This window comes from Pan troglodytes, chromosome 10 (genome assembly GCF_028858775.2).
Source record: "Pan troglodytes isolate AG18354 chromosome 10, NHGRI_mPanTro3-v2.0_pri, whole genome shotgun sequence".
NCBI classification, from domain to species: Eukaryota; Metazoa; Chordata; class Mammalia; order Primates; family Hominidae; genus Pan; species Pan troglodytes.
Window position 1 is genome coordinate 17,924,394 of NC_072408.2, and position 19,258 is coordinate 17,943,651.

The following is a 19,258-nucleotide window of genomic DNA, read 5'->3' on the forward strand; positions in this document are numbered from 1 at the left end:
CTTAGCCGTGTGGAATACCGATCAATTTAAGAAAGTTATTATGCCTATATTCAAATGTAAATGAAAATATGCTATAGGATATGACCAGAGTTACCTAAAGGCCTATACTTACTAAAATGCCACCCTCTTTTATCTTTCCTTGCTATAAATAAAACCCAAATGATCTCAATTTATTTGACACCATTGAATATGTTTTTTGTGTGTGTATTGTGTGTGTGTGTGAGTTTATGTGTTATTTGCCCTTTGGATTTTATCTTAGCATTGAGAAGTTAAAGAGGGATCCTAGCTGACAGACTTTAACATCTGTTTTCATTGCAGAAACACTTTAATCTAGAATGTTTATTGATTATTTCTGTCTCTACTAGAAAACAGACGAAATACTGGGAAACTTATGACATCATTTCCTGTATGTCTTTCTATGAGAAGTGAGCAAACACAAACCTACTTAGGCAGATATTTCTAAAATTTCATTTTCTTTCCTTTGTTTAAATACTTTTTACCATTCTTTAGAACCTTACATCTTTTACAGGCATTTGTCCTTGAGTTATGCCACTGATTATTACTGATCAAGAGAAATGACTATACTCTTCAGATTTATAAATCAAGAACAGGATACTGCGATACTGTCCTATTTTCTGACAACTTATATTTTGAATAGTTGCTGACTTTATCTCCTACCCCATTCTAAACTCTTCACTATATCCATTGGGATCCCTAGTAAACCATTAGCAGAAGCCATATATTCTCATTTGTTTCTCTAACAGTTCACTTTATTTTCTTCATTTGAACTCGAGCTTCTGGAACTTTTTTGTTCAATGGACTACTTTGCCAGTCTGGTGCATGCTATAATTTCAGAATAATGTTCTTAAGTGCATGAAATAAAAATATTTGAAATGTATAAGGAATCCATATATATATGCCTTTTTCTTGCAGTATGAAATATATTGTTAATATAATATAGGAATTTATGTGCTTTTTAATTGACATAACAAAAATATCTGGCAGATAAAGACCAGTGGTGAAAGTAAATGACAATAGGAGGTACCTGTAACAACAAAAATTTTTGGCTTCCTGAAGTGAAAAAATTACAGATACTGCTGGTATGGTATGTGCTTGTTACTTACATTCAAGACAGAAGAAATACTAGACTTAAGCTAAGGATTAATAAAAATAAGTATATAATTTGGTGCCCCTCCCAGTTCATTCATCACTCATGTCCATGGATCTTTTCATTTTAATACTCTACAATTAAATCCTGTGGCAGCTGTTTTCTCTCTCACACCCTCATAGAAGTGGGTCTAAGGCTGGGATGGGTGTTTTTCTTTCCCTCTCGTAACTTTCAGATTACTCTCTTTCCTTTTTCCTTTTTTTTTTTTTTTTTTTTTGAGACAAAGTTTCACTGTGTTGCTTAGGCTGTTCTTGAACTCCTGGCCTCTAGTGATCCTCCTGCCTTGGCCTCCCAAAATGTTAAGATTACAAGTGTGAGCCACTGTGCCTGGCCAGATTATTCTCCGTCTAATTCCTCACAAGACATACAGCAGTTCATTATCTCCTGTCATCACTCTATACAAAATATTACCTTTCCTTGTCACAATCATAAGCCAGTCTTCCTTCCTTGATTTTTGCTTTCTACCTGAAATTAAGTAGTCAAATATACTAAATTTCACCACCATTCCTTTTGCTAAAGTTCCCCTATCTTTTTGTTGGATGAAATAATCTTCTATTTTTTAAAAAAATTCATTCAGTAATCTTGTTTGTTGTATTTTTCATTTTTTAAAATTTAATTATGGACATATAATAGTTGTACAGATGTATGGGGGTACATGTGAACCTCATGAAAACAGAGCAATATAAAGACCCCTGTTGAGAAGGGATAACATGAATGAGAAATATGCATGTCTCTTTAAGAAGAGGAACAGTCTTAATTAATGGATAACTATATAGAGGCAATAATTCAAGCATAAAACACTTTATTATAATAGCATATTGGGAATAGTCTTGTCTATTTGTATAAAAATGGTGAAGAAATAGAATATCTGGGATCCATGGAGACAAATAATTTATTTGCTAAATAACAAAATTTGGACAAGGCTTGAAATATATATAACAGTTAAGAGCTTCAGCTCTGGTGCCAGACAGCTGGAGTTGAAGCTCATTCTCAGTTTTAATGATTGTGTGATTTAAATTGTGCTGAATCTTTTCTTTCTCCAAAGTGTAAAACATTGATCATAGTGCTATCTATCTCATAGAAATATTATACTTAAATAAAGTCTTGCATTTAAAATACTTAGAATAGTTCTTACCATATATACTCAAAAAATTTTAGGTACTATTATTATTGAATTTTTTGGCATTCCATTCAATAAATCACGATTCTCTTATCTAGTTGTTTTGCTATAGAGCTTTTATTAATGTGTCTTAATTACAATTTCCTATCCATAATATTTGGCCAAATTTCACATTTTATGATTGCCATAGTTTGAATGTTTGTATTCTCTTCAAAATTCATGTGGAAATGTAATCCCTAATGCAACAATATTAAGAGGTGGGGCCTTTTAGGAGATGATTATGATGGGTTTGCCATTATGATGGGATTAAAAGGCCTGAAGGGAACTAAATAGGTCTTTTAACCTTTCCCCTCTTCTGCCATGAAAAGATACAGCATTCAAGGTTCCATGTTGGAAGCAGTGACGAGGCCCTCACCAGACACCAAACCTGCCACTGCCTTAGTCTTGGACTTTCTAGACTTCAGCACTATGAAAAAATAAATTTCTGTTATTTATAAACTACTTTATCTCAGATACTTTTTATAGCAGCAAAATGGAGTAAGACAATGCCAGTCACATGAAATCATAAAATATGGCAACATAATAGTTATGGTTTAACAATTTGTTTTCCATTACTCACTGAAAATGTAAACAAACTTAAATGGACTTAGTTGTTTTTTTCCTTCATATGTAGTTCTTTTCTTTATTCAATATTAATGCCCAGTGCATCTCATAATATTAATGGACAGGTGACTATTTTGTTTCTCTCTGCAATGGCATAAATAAAATGATTTTAATAGCATTTCAACTTAAACACAATGTTATTTATTTATATTTGACAACACATCTAAATGTTCAGGTTAAGTAAAAATATTCTCAGATATATAGGTTTCAGACATTTACTAAACATAGAACTTTTTTCAACATTTTGGAGGATACATTAACAAAAACTATAATGGGGCGAGGAGATACCTATATGACATATGTGGAGTAAAGTTTATAAGAAATTTTGTAAGGCTTAGGATGTCAAAAATTTTTTTAGAAATTAAGAAAAGAACATCTGTATACAATAAAAATCTTAAAACTCCAGTTGTAGGTAGAAGATCAACACATAAAACTCTGCTGTGTTTCTACACACCAGCAATCTGAACAGTGAATATAAAAGGTAAATTAAGAAAACAATTCCAAAATAATGAAATAACTAGGAATAAATTTCACCAAAGAAGCAAAATACTTATACAAAAATTGATGAAACATTGCTGAAAGACATTAAGGAAGACACAAGTAAGTAGAAAGACATCCCATGTTCATGGATAAGATGACTTGATACTGTTAAGATATCAATACTACCCAAAGCAATCTAAAGATTCATTAAAATTCCTATCAAAAATTTCTACAGACTTCGTTTCAGAAAGAGGAAAACTAATCCTCAAATTCAGGTGAAATTACAAGGGAATCCGAATACCCAAAACAATCTTTAAAAAGGAGAACAAAGTTGGAAAACTCACACTTAATATTTTTATTATATATATATATATATATATATATATATATTTTTTTTTTTTCCCCTGTATGCCTCATTAAGGCTTCCCTGAGCGCTGGGCTGGCTTCTTCCATGGAAGATAGCAGAAGAAGCAAGGCTTGTCCCTATTCACAGAAGATGATAGCCAGATCAGGAGCTGAAGATAGCAAAAGAGGGAGAAGTCCAACCCACAGTCCCAGGCCCTGGTGAGTAAGGTCTGGTGCGAGGAGAAAGCTGATGATATGGAAGGGTGTTCCAGTCCTGCTTCTTCTGCTTGGAAATGGAGAATCCAGAGAATCTGGGGGATGCAAGATGGACAGGCTGCTCCTTGAGAACATCCAGTCTCCTAGAAAAAATGGTTGCTGTCAAGGTGACTGAATGAACTCAACTATGCCTTGTTATTTTAAAGCCCACTGTCTGCTTTCTGAATTGACAATCAAGAATCCATGTGTGTCTTAAACAACGATTGTTCATTGTAGTAGAACCCATTGGGAGAAGCCTTTTGGCTCAGGAACTCCATCTAGCCACCGCTGATTGAATTAGGGGTGGATACCTAACCCAAGTGGAGCCAATCTTATTCTGTGCCCACTGCAATGTAAGATGTAAAATAGGTATTTTTGTCTCCTTGGATCAGTGCTGTATCTTTAGTGTCTAGAATTCTGCCTACCACACAGTAGGGGCTACATGAATATTTAATGAACAAATGAATAAATAAATAAGTCTCTGTGAGGAATTTGGAATTTTGACCTTGGAAACACAGAGAATGGCAGTTGTGGAAACTGAGTCACATTGGCTGCATAAGCTAGAAAGAACACCCACTCCTTCCCATGTCTGAGGTCCTTGGGGCTATCTCAGTCATGACTGAGTCCTGACTCTTTCTAAAGATGATTGGACTCCTCTTAACTTTAGGACAGATGGCTCAACATCCTAACTATAAAACTCCTTCCTCCTTTCCTGCTTACATTCATTTCTGTTGCAACCAAAAACCTTTAATGACATGCTGAGAAATTTTGCACCTTGACATATCCTGTTCCCCACCTTAGGAGCTTCTCTAGGAGTCATAATCACTCCTGGCTGTACCTTGGGCTGCATCCAGATCTGCCCCAATGCCACCACCCCCAGCTCTGTGGGCTCTGGCTCTAAGACTACAGGGACCCAGAGGCAGGAAAGAGTGGCATCATGGAATTCCATGTCCTTTAGGGCAGGTGGGAGGTACTATGCCTCTTCTCCATCCAAGACCCCTCACTACATCCTGTCCTCAGATATGGCTCTTGGGACCCTCAAGTCAGATACTCCTAATTTTTCATCTGCTTTTGCTCTACAGACACAAAGAGGAGGTGCCAAAGAAATCTACAGATTCATTCAAATCCTTATTAAAAATTCTCACAGACTTTTTTATTCAGAAACAGAAAAATTGATCCTCAAATCCATAAGAAATTACAAGAAACCTTGAATTTCCAAAACAATCTTAAAAATGGAGAACAAATTTGGAAGGCTCACACTTAATATTTTAAAAATTCACTACATTACTTCTCAGCCTTCTGGCTAAGATCAAGTATAAAACTTACTACAAAGCTATGGTAATCAAGACTGTGTTTTATTGGCATAAGGATAGACATATAGATCAATGTAATGGAATTGAGAGTCTTGAAATAAACCCATATATCTATGACTAATTGATTTTGACAAGTGTGTAAAAATTCATTAGGGCATAAAGAGTCTTTTTGACAAATGATGCTAGGACAATTAGATATCCACATGCAAGAGAATGGAGTTGGACCCCTAACTCACATCATATACAAAACTTAGCTCAATATGGATCAATGACCTAAATATAACAACTAAAACTAAATACACCTAGAAGAAAATTTAGTGGTAATCTTTATGACCTTGGATTTGGCAATGGATTCTTACATATGACATGAAAAAGTAAGCCACAAAAGAAAAAATACTTAAATTGGACTTCACACAAAATAAAACTTTTGTGTACCACAAGCCACTCCAAGAAAGTGAAAAGACAATGTATAGACTGGGAGAAAATATTTGCAGATCATATATCTGCGGAGGGCTTAAAATTCAGAATATGTAAAGAACCTCTACAACCTAACAAAAAATCCAATTTTAAATTGGGCAAAAGATCTCAACGGACATTTCTCCATTGATTTACAAATGTCTAATAAACACATAAAAAGACGCTAAGCATCATTAGTCATTGGGGAAATGCAAACCAAAACCACAGAAACGTATTACTTCACATCCACTAGAATGGCCATAGTAAAAATCCTGGAAAATAACAAGGGTGGGCAAGGATGTGGAAAATTTGGAACTCTCGTACATTCTTGGTGGGAATGTACAATGATAAATCTACTGTGGAAAACAGTTTGGTGACTCCACAAGAAGCTAAGCATAGGAATTGCTGTATTATCCAGTAATTTCACTCCTAGTATATATTGAAAACAGGAACTCAAACAGATACGTATGTGCCAGTGTATATTGCAGCATAATTCACAATAGCCAAAAGGTAGAAATCACCCAAGTGTTTTTCAACTGATGAATATCTAAACAAATTGTGGTGTATACATACAATAAAATATTATTCAGTCATACAAAAGAATGATGGTCTGATACATGTTAAAATATTGGTGAGCCTTAAAAACATGCTTAGTAAACTAAACCAGACACAAAACGAGAAAATCTGTGTGATTCTACTCATATGAATTGCCTAGACTAGGCCAATTCATAAAGCCAAAAAGGAGATCAGAGGTCACCAGGAACTGTGGGAAAGGAAAAATAGGGAGTTACTGCCTAATGAGTCCGAAGTTTCTATCTGTGGTAATGCAAAAGTTTTGGACACAGAGGTGATGCTTGCACAACATTGTGAATGTAATTAGTGCCACAGAATTGTACACTTAAAATGGTTAAAATGACAAATTTGTTATATAAATGTTATCACAATAAAATTAAAACAAAATAAATGTGTAAATTAAAAAATTAATATTCCAGACCATAAAAACATGCAGCATGGAAATGACTGTCATTAGATAAGAACAGGTTAAACTTTTAATTTTATATGAAATGAACATAAAGATATCAATTTTAAACCCAGCACATGAAAATTTGATATCAATAGAAACAGGAAAGGAAAAAAATCTGCAATAAAGCATTAAAATAGAGTAAAAAGAAGAAATGAGAAGATAGAAAACAATATAATCACAATTGTATTGAGTGTAAAAATGTTTCTCAATAGTAATTTTGAGATTACATTATTAAAGTGTCAAAAATGAAATATTTGTTTTCTACAAGAGACATTTAAAAATAAAGTGCGGAAGTGTTGAAAATGCAGAGGTGGAAAACACACAATTTAGAAATGATAAATGCTTGAAGTGATGGATCCTAAATAACTTGACTTTTATTACACATTATATACATGAAACAAAATATCACATATACCTTACAAAGTTGAACAAATATTATGTATCAAAATAAAATAAAATAAAATGTAACAAAATTAGGGAATTTACCAAGGGTGAAATAAAATTTAAAGCAAAAACTTTCATGACAAACGTTTTTAATATCAGTAAAAATAACCGTAAAAAAGTAATGACCATGAATAAAAATGCAATTATCAACATTGCTTCAAATTAAATGCAACTACAAATAAAATAATTATGAGCATAAAGAAATAAATCAGTAATTGTAAGTGTAGGTTTACTAATTTAACTATTGGAAATTGTCATATATTAAAGATGTAAACAAGTAATATCATTAATATTGTTCATCTAATGTATATACATTTAACTTTAACACATCAAACTCATTTAAAGAAAATCATTCACAAAAATGGATCATGTATTGGGCCAAATGAATCTTATCCTAGGCCAAATATCATACACATATGCTGTCTGACTCAAATAAAATAAGATATCAATACAAAAGTTACCTTTAAAAATCTCATTATTGTTAAATATCTCTTGCATTAAAAGGAAAGTATAAAGAATATTTTGAAATTATTTGAATTGAATACAATATAAGAACCATGTGCCAACATTTGTGGAATACATATAAGTTGATATTTGGGCAGAAAACATACAATTTTGAATACCTTTACTAAAAAAAAAGAAAGATTGGACAAAGCTAGTGAAACAAACAACTTTTGCCTTCAAAAGTATGGCAAACCATTATCCTAAGCAAATTAACACAGAAACCGAAAACCAACTATCACATGCTCTTGCTTATAAGCGGGAGCACTGGGACACACAGACATAAAAATGGGAACAATAGACACTGGGGACTAAGTGGAGAGGGAGGGATGGCAGGGGTCAGGGGGCAAGGACTGTCAAACTACCTATTGAGTACCATGCTCACTACCTGGGTGATGGGTTCAATTATACCCCAAACCTCAGCATCAAGGACTATAACCTACTAACAAACCTGCACCTGTACCCCTTAATCTAAAATAGAAGTTAAAATTATTTTTATAAATTAAAAAAACCTGTATAAAAATATATGAAAAACCAGATGTCTGGAAAAATCCTTCCAGTCAGGAAAACATAAAGATACTGAAAAAGAAGCCTTCAGAAATATTTTTAAAGTGTATGGTCTAGCTGTCAAGAGAGTTAAAAAACAATCCTCAGATGCCAAAAATAGTAGGAAAGTGCAAATCATGAGAGGAAACAGTGCTGAAGATAGAGTTAGTCCCTAACTAACTATCTTGGAGTTGGATAGAGGAGGTTATCTAGGAGACGGCATTGTCACTCTCCTTTAAACCAGCGTGTAAGTATTTTTTTATTTTGTTATGTGTTTAAATTGATGTTCCGCAGTGAAAAGGTATATGCAAAACTATCCCTAAAGGCTGAGGGAGCTGAGAGGCCAAAGAAAGAGTCTAACAATTCCAGTTTCTCAAAAAGAAATATTTATTTATTTATTTATAATTTTTACTTCAACAACTTTTTGGGTACAAGTGTTTTTTTGTCACGTGGATGAGTTATATAGTGGTGAATTCTGAGATTTTAGTGCACCCATCACCTGAGTAGTGTAAATTGTACCTAATATGTAGCTTTTTTATCCCTATCCTCCCTTCCAGCCTCCCCCTTTTGAGTCTCTAAAGACCATGATATCACTCTGTATGTCTTTGTACACTCATAGCTTAGCTCCCGCTTATAACTGAAACATACAGTTTTGGTTTTCCAGTCATGTGTGTTACTTCACTTAGAATAATGGCCTCCAGGTCTATCCAAGTTGCTGCAAAAGATATATATATCTTATACATATATATATCTTATACATATATATCTTATACATATATATCTTATACATATATATACACACACAATCTTTTTTAAAAGAAAGCAATATTTAATAGGAACTTATAAACAGAGGCAATGTCTTGGGTGGCCGCAAGATATTGGATCCCCACACCCGCCCTCCAGAAAATATTCTTTATATATTAAGCTTTTTGGGTAAAACATGTGCAGCTCTTCATACCTCAGACTCTCTTGCTAAAACTTATGACCATTAAGAAGGTTAGATAAGCATCTTTATGAGGGGTTCTCTATGTCACAGGAATTATTTAAAGAACTTGCTGCAGAACACATTGGCATGCAGGAGTTAAACATCAGTCGTTGTGGTAGTTTCGCTTCAGGATGGCATCACTCTTTCTACGCAATAGGCTATTTTCCTACGTTATATAATAATTACTGTACACATTTATCAGGTACATAGTGATGTTTTGAAACATGCAATGTATAGTGATTCAATAGGTTAATAAGAAGATCTATCATCTTAAACGTTTATCATTTCTTTGTTGGGAATATTAAAATCCTCCTTCCTGGTATTTAAAACTATGTATTATTGTTAGCTATAGTCATCCTATAGTCCTATAAAACACTAGAACGTATTCCTCCTATCTAGCTGTATTTTGTATACTTTTACAAACCCCTATCCTTCCCAGCCTCTGGTATACTCTGCTCTTCTTTTTACTTCTATGAGATCTTCTTTTTTTAGTTTCCTTATATGAGCGAGAATATGTGGCGCTTAACTTTTTGTTTCTGGCTTATTTCAGGTACCATAATGTCTTCCCTTTCCATCCATGTTGTAGCAAATGACATTTCATTCTTTAAAAAAACCTGTTATGGCTAAATGATATTCCATTGTGTACATATACAGCATTTTCTTCATCCATTCATAAACCAGTGTTTATGTTTTAAAAGACCATATGCTTGTTGGATAAGATACCTGGTTTGGACTTCTCCAAAGTTAGAAGTGAGATTGGATACTATCAACAAGCCAAGATACCTGAAAGGCAAAACCTTAATAGGCAAATGAGAAAATAATATACGTCCAACAAAAGGCTAAAGTAGGAATACTTAACACTCAGCCAGGGCAGTGAATTGAAAGGGGAATGTAAAGGGGAATGAAAGAGGAATGTTGCTCTAAGAATTTGTTATAATAGCCTTTCACTCATGTATATTTGGGGCTAGAAGTTGAATTCTACATAGCCTAAGTCATTACAAACTGAAAAGTTTAGCTTAAAGAAGTTGATACTGGAAGTGATCCCAGTCAGCCTTTACAAAGTCAAACTTTTTCTGGCAGACGTCACTGTAAACCTGATCTCAAAGAATTCCCACAGATAATATTCTAATAAAACTGAGTTCAAAATAAAATCATAAAACATGTGAGGACCAAACCAATATAATTGAAAGTTAGTACAAACAACAAAGTTAGTAATCAGAGCTACAAAGGCAGAAGATATCAGAATTAGAGCTTCTGCAGTCTGTGCAAATGCTAGGGAAGGTTCTTTCTCTTTCCCTTGTTTCTCAAAGCAAGTATGACTAAACAGATATTTTTTCACCGGCCTCATCTTTTATTTAATTATATTTTTCATATGACATAAATTATTGCATAGAAAATTACATAATACTACAAGAAAATAAAAATTATCTATAATCCCAATATCTACAGGTAAAGAACCTAGACATCCAGTTTGTGTATAAATCTAATCAAAACAGATTTTTTAAGTAACATGCTTATTATCTGTCATCTATCTATGTTGAGATCTATTTTACAACGTATGTAGAAACATGTTAACAATGGTTAGTTGAGTACTGCAAATGTGCATAATCAATTTCTTCTTTATATATTTTTGTTTGCTAATTTTAGATGAAACTGTATTTTATAGTACAAAATGGAGCTTTTGATGAAAGGAACAGGTATCAGTAAAAATAAGCTAATATTGGCAAAAATAGCAGAAGAAAACATAAATCAATATGAGATCATGTAAATTACCCACCTATTGCCCCAAACATTACAAACTAGTTACTTACTAAACAGCAAATTAAGAAAAAATCATAACACATATATGGCATAGTGTTAATGTATAAACTAGTCACAAAATTGGTAAGAAAAACTATAAGACATGAAAAAATAAGGAGAAAACAAATGAACAATTCCCAAAAAGTATATGCTATTGGTTAATCCCGTAGTAATGCTTAACTTCACTAGTAATCAAATATATGTGAAGTAAAGATATTTTTGTAATCAAAGTAGTGACATTAAAAATAATAACCTGTTTGATTTTGAGACTGCAACAGGATGGATATTTTTTCACTATTAACATATAGGTTTACTATATCTACAGAGCAATTTATCAATTCTGCAAGGAATTTATCAAGTTTCTCCCCATTGGAATTTTCCTTAAAAATAATTTACATACTGCTGTCTCTATATATTAGTCATACTGGACCTTTAGTTTCTGGACTACCCTCTACTCCTTCTTGCTTCAAGGCCTTGACATGATGGTTTCCCACCCCAAATTTCTCCTCCTTTGTCCACCGTACTCCTACACATTATTAAGATATCAAATTAAACCATCTTAACCACAGTGACATCTTGTCCATTCTCATGACCAGGTCAGGTCAGCATCCTATAGTTTTTCTCTCCCAATATCATAAATAACATTGTTTAAGTTAGCTAGCTATTCATTTGTTTTCTATTAGAATATATTATCCATTATATTGGTATGTTGTTCACTACTATATCCTCAATACCTAGCCAAGTTAGCATTCAAATAGTATTCGTATGAATGAATAGTATTCACGCTCTATAATACTCATATTATGTTTATTTCTAACAGTGGAAAACTGAAGACAAACGTAAACGATATGATAAACACTAAGTATATTATTGTATATTTGCAAGGGGAGTTATCATGTACCCCTTAAAAAGATTATTACAAATAATTTTTGAAAACATGGGAAAATGAATAAATTCTACATAATCAACATAATCTATACAGAGAACATAGTTCTTTATACAATATAATTTCAAATGAGCCAACCTGGTATATTTGGTTGAAATAGGCAGCAGCATTAGGTTTTTTTTTCTGTTATCTCTTAACTATCTGTACATTCTAAACACAATAGTTTAAAAATATAAAAATATTGATTTGGAAACCTGACATAGAAAATTAATTAAGTCCTTATATTTGGAAATATTCCACTCATTAGGCCATAAGTATGAGATCAAGTCACTTTCGGAAGTTGCCAAAATAAGTCACTGAGTTTATAACCTGGGTTGGACATAAAAATTAACTTTAAAACTCAAAATTTGAAACGTTTCTGTGAGTGCAGGTTTGTGTATATGAATGTGTGTGTGTGCATGTTCATGTGTGTGTGTGTATGAAGCCCGAAGACAGAACATTTCATATTTCACACAGATTCTATCCTGTGTTCATCTTGTGTCCTTTGGTCAGGGACTGTGTTGAATCTTGCAGCCTTTGGATCAATGCTTCTAGAAAAACCTTTACTCAACTTTAATTGGTTCATAACCTGCCTTATCTCAAATCACTGATTTTGAAGAGCATATTTATTTCATCAGTGTTTTGATCCCATATCCCTCAACTAGACCCTTGTTTCCCTAGCTATATTTCACAGAACTACATCTACTCCTCTGACTACTTGCTACACATCATACACCAGTAAAAAAGGATGTTAGATTCTAAAAAATGAAAAAAAAAAACCTTTAAATAATTAAAATAGCATTCTGTAAAGAAGTACCACCATCTATCCTCACTTCCATGTTCTAAATGTCAAGATTGATCTAATTTTCTTTCTTTCTTTTTTTTTCTTTGAGTTTTCTGGGAGAATGGGTGTCCTTGCTTCAGAAAAGTCAGGTAAAGCACAACAAGAAGTTTTATTTTAGAGCTTATTCTCACCGTTATAATCTTTACAGCGAATAGTCTCCAGGCTGATGGTTTTCCTCTAGGAAGTTTGTAGGAAGAAGTTGCAGGGTGGGGAAGCTGACTAAGCCACTGAATTTGCATGTGAGATTAAAATCTCCTCAAAGACTGAGATTCCCTGAAACATAGTCAAAACAATTATGGAAGATTTCAGTGATCTTTAATGACACAGTTAAAAAGACAATGCAAGAATGCAGTGCAATGAAACAGATCTTCAAGGATTTATTCACTGGATTCCTTTCGTGGAACATCCATCTCTTCCCAAGGTGTCTATGTGACTCTGAGATTTTTCCTTTTCTCACAGCACTTCAATTGCTGCAGTACCCTCAAAGAGGCTTGCTTTAGCTTGCTGTTTCCTAGAATTAAGATAAATGAGTGACCCCAGGGATAGATGGCTGTGGTTGTCATTCCAAACATAAGCAGCAGTTTGTTTTCTCGCACAGTAAAATATGATATTTCTATGGCCATGCCTATAAAATACAAGATAAAGAGGATGATGAAAGATATCAAAACTTTCATTGCCTTCACATGAGCTTCTGTGTTGGAGTCTCTCAATCCTGTCACATTCGATTGCATCTGCCTGTTGTGTCTCCAAAGGGAAATGATTAACAAAACACATGTAATTAGGGATAGTGTAAAGAAGAAAATGACTCCCAGATTTAGCAAAATCTGTTTAATAAAGTATTCACTTTTATACATGTTGAGATCCCAGACTGTGTCATTCTTCATTTTATAATCATTAAGAATCTTCGCAATGTATGCAAAATTAAGTAACGATGAAATAAGTAAGAATACTATCATGAAGGGAAGAACCATATTTGTTCTGCTCTTCAACCAGAGAAATATGTAGTTGGAAAAATTTGCTATCTTCAGGAAATAGAAGATGCTGAGGCTGGTGGCAAACCACATACTTGATTGATTACCAATTACCCAAAAGTAACTAATATATTCAATTAGGTTACTGGAGGCATATATATTTGGAGAGAATATCTGTATAAATCCATCTGTAATTATTATCCATATCAGAAAAATTCTTGAAATAGCTAAGCCGGTGAGAATAAAGCCAATCGTAGATAACTTATTCTTGGCACAGTCAATGCAGTTTACAAGTCCAATAAATCCGTTCCCCAAAACCCCAAATACTGACTCACTAATTACAACAAAAATGAAGATGCCTTCCACTACACGTAGCATATGTGCTAATTCTTAATATTGCTTCTGTTACATCTATCTTAGATTACCTGCTGCAGAATGAGGCATATATTGGCTGCTCGACGGAAGTGTGACTTTCTTCTCTTTCATTATATAAAGACTTGAAATTGCCCCAGTAATGGCTTGAGATGGAATCATAAATTTCTTAATGAAGACCTTTCCAAATATGTCTACAAAACATAGCTAGTCTAGAGAATGTATGTTCAGACTGAATGCTTATCTATAATTTGTTAAAATGCAAATGAAAGTTTCTGTTTCATGGATTTTACATGTCCTCCTGAGACTATTTTGCATTTAATAAATTGAATTGTGGAGGAGGAGTGCCAAACATATACCTATAGAATGTAATGCAAAACAGAAACAAAAATTTTGACTTTATCTTTTAAAATATCGAATCATTATTTATGTCATTTACAATCAATTTATATATGTACAGAAAATACTATATAGAAGTGAAAAACAAATTTAGCCACTGTAGATACTTACTCTAAATGATCGATTTAATTTTTAATTAAAATTTAAGCTCAACTCTAGGTATGACAAGTTTCATAAATATGTCACAAATCTGTTGCTGTTGTTTTATACTTATGGTTATTACACCCTTGAATGCAGAAGATTATGTTGACTACCCTTGACATGAAAGGCTCTTAGGAATAATCTCTTCATTTAACACATTACTGTTTGCTGGCACCCATTCATTTATCCAACAAGTATTTACTGAATGTCTAGATACAACAAGCTCTCTTTTGATCTTTGAGGGAATATAGTGGTAGACAGAATTTCAAAACTTGTGTGATTTATGGAGTGTATATTCTAATGAGGGAGGTGGGAAACAATTAAGTAAATCAACATACTGATCTAAGAATTAAAAGTGAAATCTAACATTTATTGAGCTTTTATTATATTCCTAGCGCTATGTTAAGTATCTTTTTCTCATCTTTATTTCACAAGCCTTCAATCCTTTAAAAGAGGGGCTATTTTTGTATTTACATTAAATATGAATAAACTAAGCTTTGGAGAAAAGAAGACCTTCTCTCACTTATCCTGGCATGACTACCATAAATAAAATTGCACAATGATTTCAAAACGAAGTTAAATTAAGCATAGGAATAGACTACAAATGATAGCAAAACAAAACAAACCAACCAAAACCAAGTAGAAAACTTAAATTCTCATGGGCTGCACATACTGAAATTGACAGATAAGAATATGTGTAGATAAATTAGCTCATGTATACACTGTTTACAAAAAACAAGATGCAATTTCAGAGAAGAGCAGCAAGAGACCGTTAGAAAGAAATGGGAACATTTGGGGAAAAAACTTCTAGAAATGGAGAATATAATTATATAAAATGTAAATGAACTAAATACTCCGAGTAAAAAATTAATAGTAACAAAGAAGAATTTAAAACTCTGACCATATACTGCTTACAAGAAACACAATTTAAATATAGAAAAGAAAAACTTTAAAGTAAAATTATGGAAAAATAAACCATGCAAACATCATCCAAAAGAAATCTGGCATAATTATAACAATATTCTATAAAGCAGACTTTAAGGTAAGAAGCAGCATTAGAGAAGAAATGGGGAGTGTACTTTATAGTGACAACAATGCTCAAATGTACAGAAAGGTAGGGTAATCCCAAAAATTTATGAACCAAATAATCTACCAAACATTTACAGAAAAGGAAAAATAAGACAAATCTACAATCACAATGAAAGACTGTAAAATACATAACTCCATAACTCATCTTAGAAACACCAAAAATCAATAGATGGAAAATACATGAAAAAACAATTGACAAACTTGTGTTCAACGGTAAAATAATTCATATTCTTTTCAAGTGCACATAGAATATTTTTACCAAGACTGATCATGAATCCGAAAGAATATCTCACAAGTGTTGAATGTTCTCTGAATTCAAAGGAATAAAATGAAGTTCAATAATAAAAAGATAACTAGAGAAAGAAACAATTTACTAAGACAAAAAACCTGTAAATACTCTTGAGTCAAAGAAGAAATAACAAAAATTAGAAAAATATTTTTAAGTAAATAATACAGGTTGTGTATCCCTTATCTGAAATGTGTGAGACCAGAGAGCTTTGGATTTCGGATTTTTTTTTCTTTTTTTTTTAATTTTGGAATATTTGCATCATACTGATTAAGCATCTCGAATTCAAAAATTTGAAATCCAAAATGTGCCAGTGAGCATATCCTTTGAGCGTCATGTCAGCGCTCAAAGAGTTTCAGATTTTGGAGCATTTCAAATTTCAGATTTTTGGATTAGGGATACTCAACGTGTAATAAAGAAATGACCTATTAAAATTTACATAATCCAATTAAAGCCATTCTTTGAAGGAAATTTGTAGCCTTGAATGCATCTTTTAGAAAGGAAGGGTAAAAACAGATGAATTTTGTTTTCATCTCAAGAAGCTAGAAAGCTAAGAGTGAAAGAAAATAGAAGTCAAGAAATTATAGTAACAGCAGAAATCACCGATAGAAAAGAATTAGGTACAGTAATATACTAATGTTGGTCAAAAGAAAATACAAATTACTACAGTCCTTAGAGATATCAAAAATATGGCCTGGGTGTGGTAGCTAATGCCTGTCATTTCAGCACTTTGGGAGGCCCAGGTCTGAGAATCACTTGAGTCCAGGAGTTTGAGACCAGCCTGGGAAACATAGCAAGACCTTATCTCTACTAAAAAAAATAAATAAATAAAAATAATTTAGCAGGGCATGGTGGTGTGCACCTGTAGTCCCAGCTACTTGGGAGGCCGAGCAGGAGAATTGCCTGAGCCCAGGAGTTTGAACTTGCAGTGAGCTATAATTGGGCCACTGCACTCCAGCCTGGGTGACAGAGTGAGACCTCATCTCTCTCTCTCTCTCTCTCTCTCTCTATACATATATATATATATATATATATATATATATATACTATATAATGTAGTTACATATCCTTGTATATAATCTTTTATTATAAGACAATACTGTGAACAACTTTATACAAAATTTCATCAAGAATACTTATAAGACTATTACAGGCTAATATAGCCTGAACATAGATGCAAAAATTCCAAACAAAATAGAGTCCAGCGATATATAAAAGAATAATTCATTATAACAAATGGAGTTTTAAAAGCCAATTGTGAGATTAAAATGAAATAATTGAAGATACAGTCAATTAACACAAAAGAAAGCCAGAAAAAGGACAGAGGGACAAAAATAAGTGAGATAAATGAAAAACATTGAGCAAAATGCAAGACTTACAGCCAACCATACTGATAATTACATTAAACATGATTTGACTAAACACTCTGATGAAAAGATAGAGATCATCAGAATGAATAAATGAAAGCACAATTAAATGTTATGCCTAGAAGATAAAACATTAAACATAAAGGCACAGATAGATTGAATGTAAAGGAAAGAAAAAGCTATACTATGGAATTTGTAACCATAGAAAGCAGGACTGGTTCTATTCTCAAAGTGGCTATATTATCGAGACAAGTAGTAGAAAAATAGAGGGAAGTTGTATAATGATAAAATATTCAATTTATCAAAAATACTTAACAATCCTGAAGGTGTATCAGACTAATAATTGTGACTCAAAATAAATAAAGCAAAATTAACAGAACTAAAGCAAGTGATAGGCATAGCAAAGATTTAAAAACCCCTTTGCTGTGATCTGCATGTGTCTCCTCCAAAGTCTATATGTTGAAACTTAATTGCCAGTGTGCCAGTATTAAGAGATGGTTCCTTTAGGAGGTAATGAGGGCAGACCTCTCATGAATGAGATTAATGACCATTTTGATGTGCATTCTAGGTATGATAGCTCTACATGCCTTAGATTGTGCAATAGTAACTGGGCTCTTATGAAAGGGTTTTAACAACTTCCACAAGTTCTAGACTAATTTCTGCAGTTACATCAGCAGCAAAAATATTCATAAAAACAATGGTGCCACTCACTGCATTTCAGCCTGGGCGACAGAGTGAGACTCCATCTCAAAACAAACAACAAACAAAAAACATAAAGTAACTGGCTAAATCCATATTATTACAGAGACAAGATTGTTACCTAGAGGAAATAAGTGGTTTTCATTCTATTTTGCTTACTTCTGTTAAATTTCTAACATCCACCTTCTGTAGATCTGAATGAGTGGATTACAACTTATTCACACCTCTTTTTTTATATATAGGTGATTATTTTCTCTTTAAAATATTTTAAAAACTATTTTAGAGGTCAGTCCTGGCCCAGGAAGAATTTATTTATTTTATTTTATTTATTTATTTATTTATTTATTTATTTGTTTATTTATTTATTTTTGAGACAGAGTCTCTCTCTGTCGCCCAGGCTGGAATGCAGTGGCGCGATCTCGGCTCACTGCAAGCTCCACCTCCTGGGTTCACGCCATTCTCCTGCCTCAGCCTCCCCAGGAGCTGGAACTATGGGCACCCGCCACCACGCCTGGCTAATTTTTTGTATTTTTAGTAGAGACGGGGTTTCACCGTGCTAGCCAGGATGGTCTCGATCTCCTGACCTCGTTATCCTCCCACCTCGGCCTCCCAAAGTGCTGGGATTACAGGCCCGAGCCCGCGCCCGGCCAGGCCCAGGAAGAATTTAAATGGTACTCAGTGACACAGGACATATACAAAAAAAGAGTACGATGAAGCAAGAAAGATTCCACCAAGACTTCTTGTTGACTTCTCTCTCAGGCCTACCTGTGTAGCTAAGAGTGCCCGTCCTTTCAGGCCACACTTCAGGTGCCAGAGAATCCCCAAGAAAGTTTTCTTCATTTGGCCGTATCCAAAAATCACAACATGTGAGTGACCCAAAGAATACTGACTTCATATCATAAACCAGATATCACAACCAGTTTGTTCTGTAGCAAAAATTACCCCCGTAAATGTCAAGAAAAGGGCAAATTTTTATAGAGCAACAAGACAAAAAAGGAAAACAGTTTTCTTGGCTCTGAAATGGGCCTGTGTACTGGGGTCTCTGGAATCCTTGAAATTGAACCA

General features: G+C 33.5%; 2 protein-coding genes across 2 annotated transcripts in view; both read right to left on the bottom strand.

Annotated features, from left to right (window-relative positions):
- Nucleotides 1-9,123: 9,123 nt before the first annotated feature.
- Nucleotides 9,124-19,258, bottom strand: part of PRR4 (proline rich 4) — a 34,913-nt gene continuing 24,778 nt past the window's right edge. Inside the window, exon 4 of the mRNA XM_024347691.3 lies at nucleotides 9,124-13,142. The gene's annotated coding sequence lies outside the window, so the exon portion shown is untranslated. The remainder of the gene's footprint in view (nucleotides 13,143-19,258) is intronic.
- TAS2R10 (taste 2 receptor member 10) lies at nucleotides 13,295-14,218 on the bottom strand. Its single transcript, NM_001009142.1, has one exon. The coding sequence runs from the start codon at nucleotides 14,216-14,218 to the stop codon at nucleotides 13,295-13,297; it is 924 nt and encodes a 307-aa protein (NP_001009142.1).

Bases quoted from the DNA above. Each gene is read 5' to 3' on its own strand.
- TAS2R10 (NM_001009142.1), bottom strand. From the start codon at position 14,218: ATGCTACGTGTAGTGGAAGGCATCTTCATTTTTGTTGTAATTAGTGAG.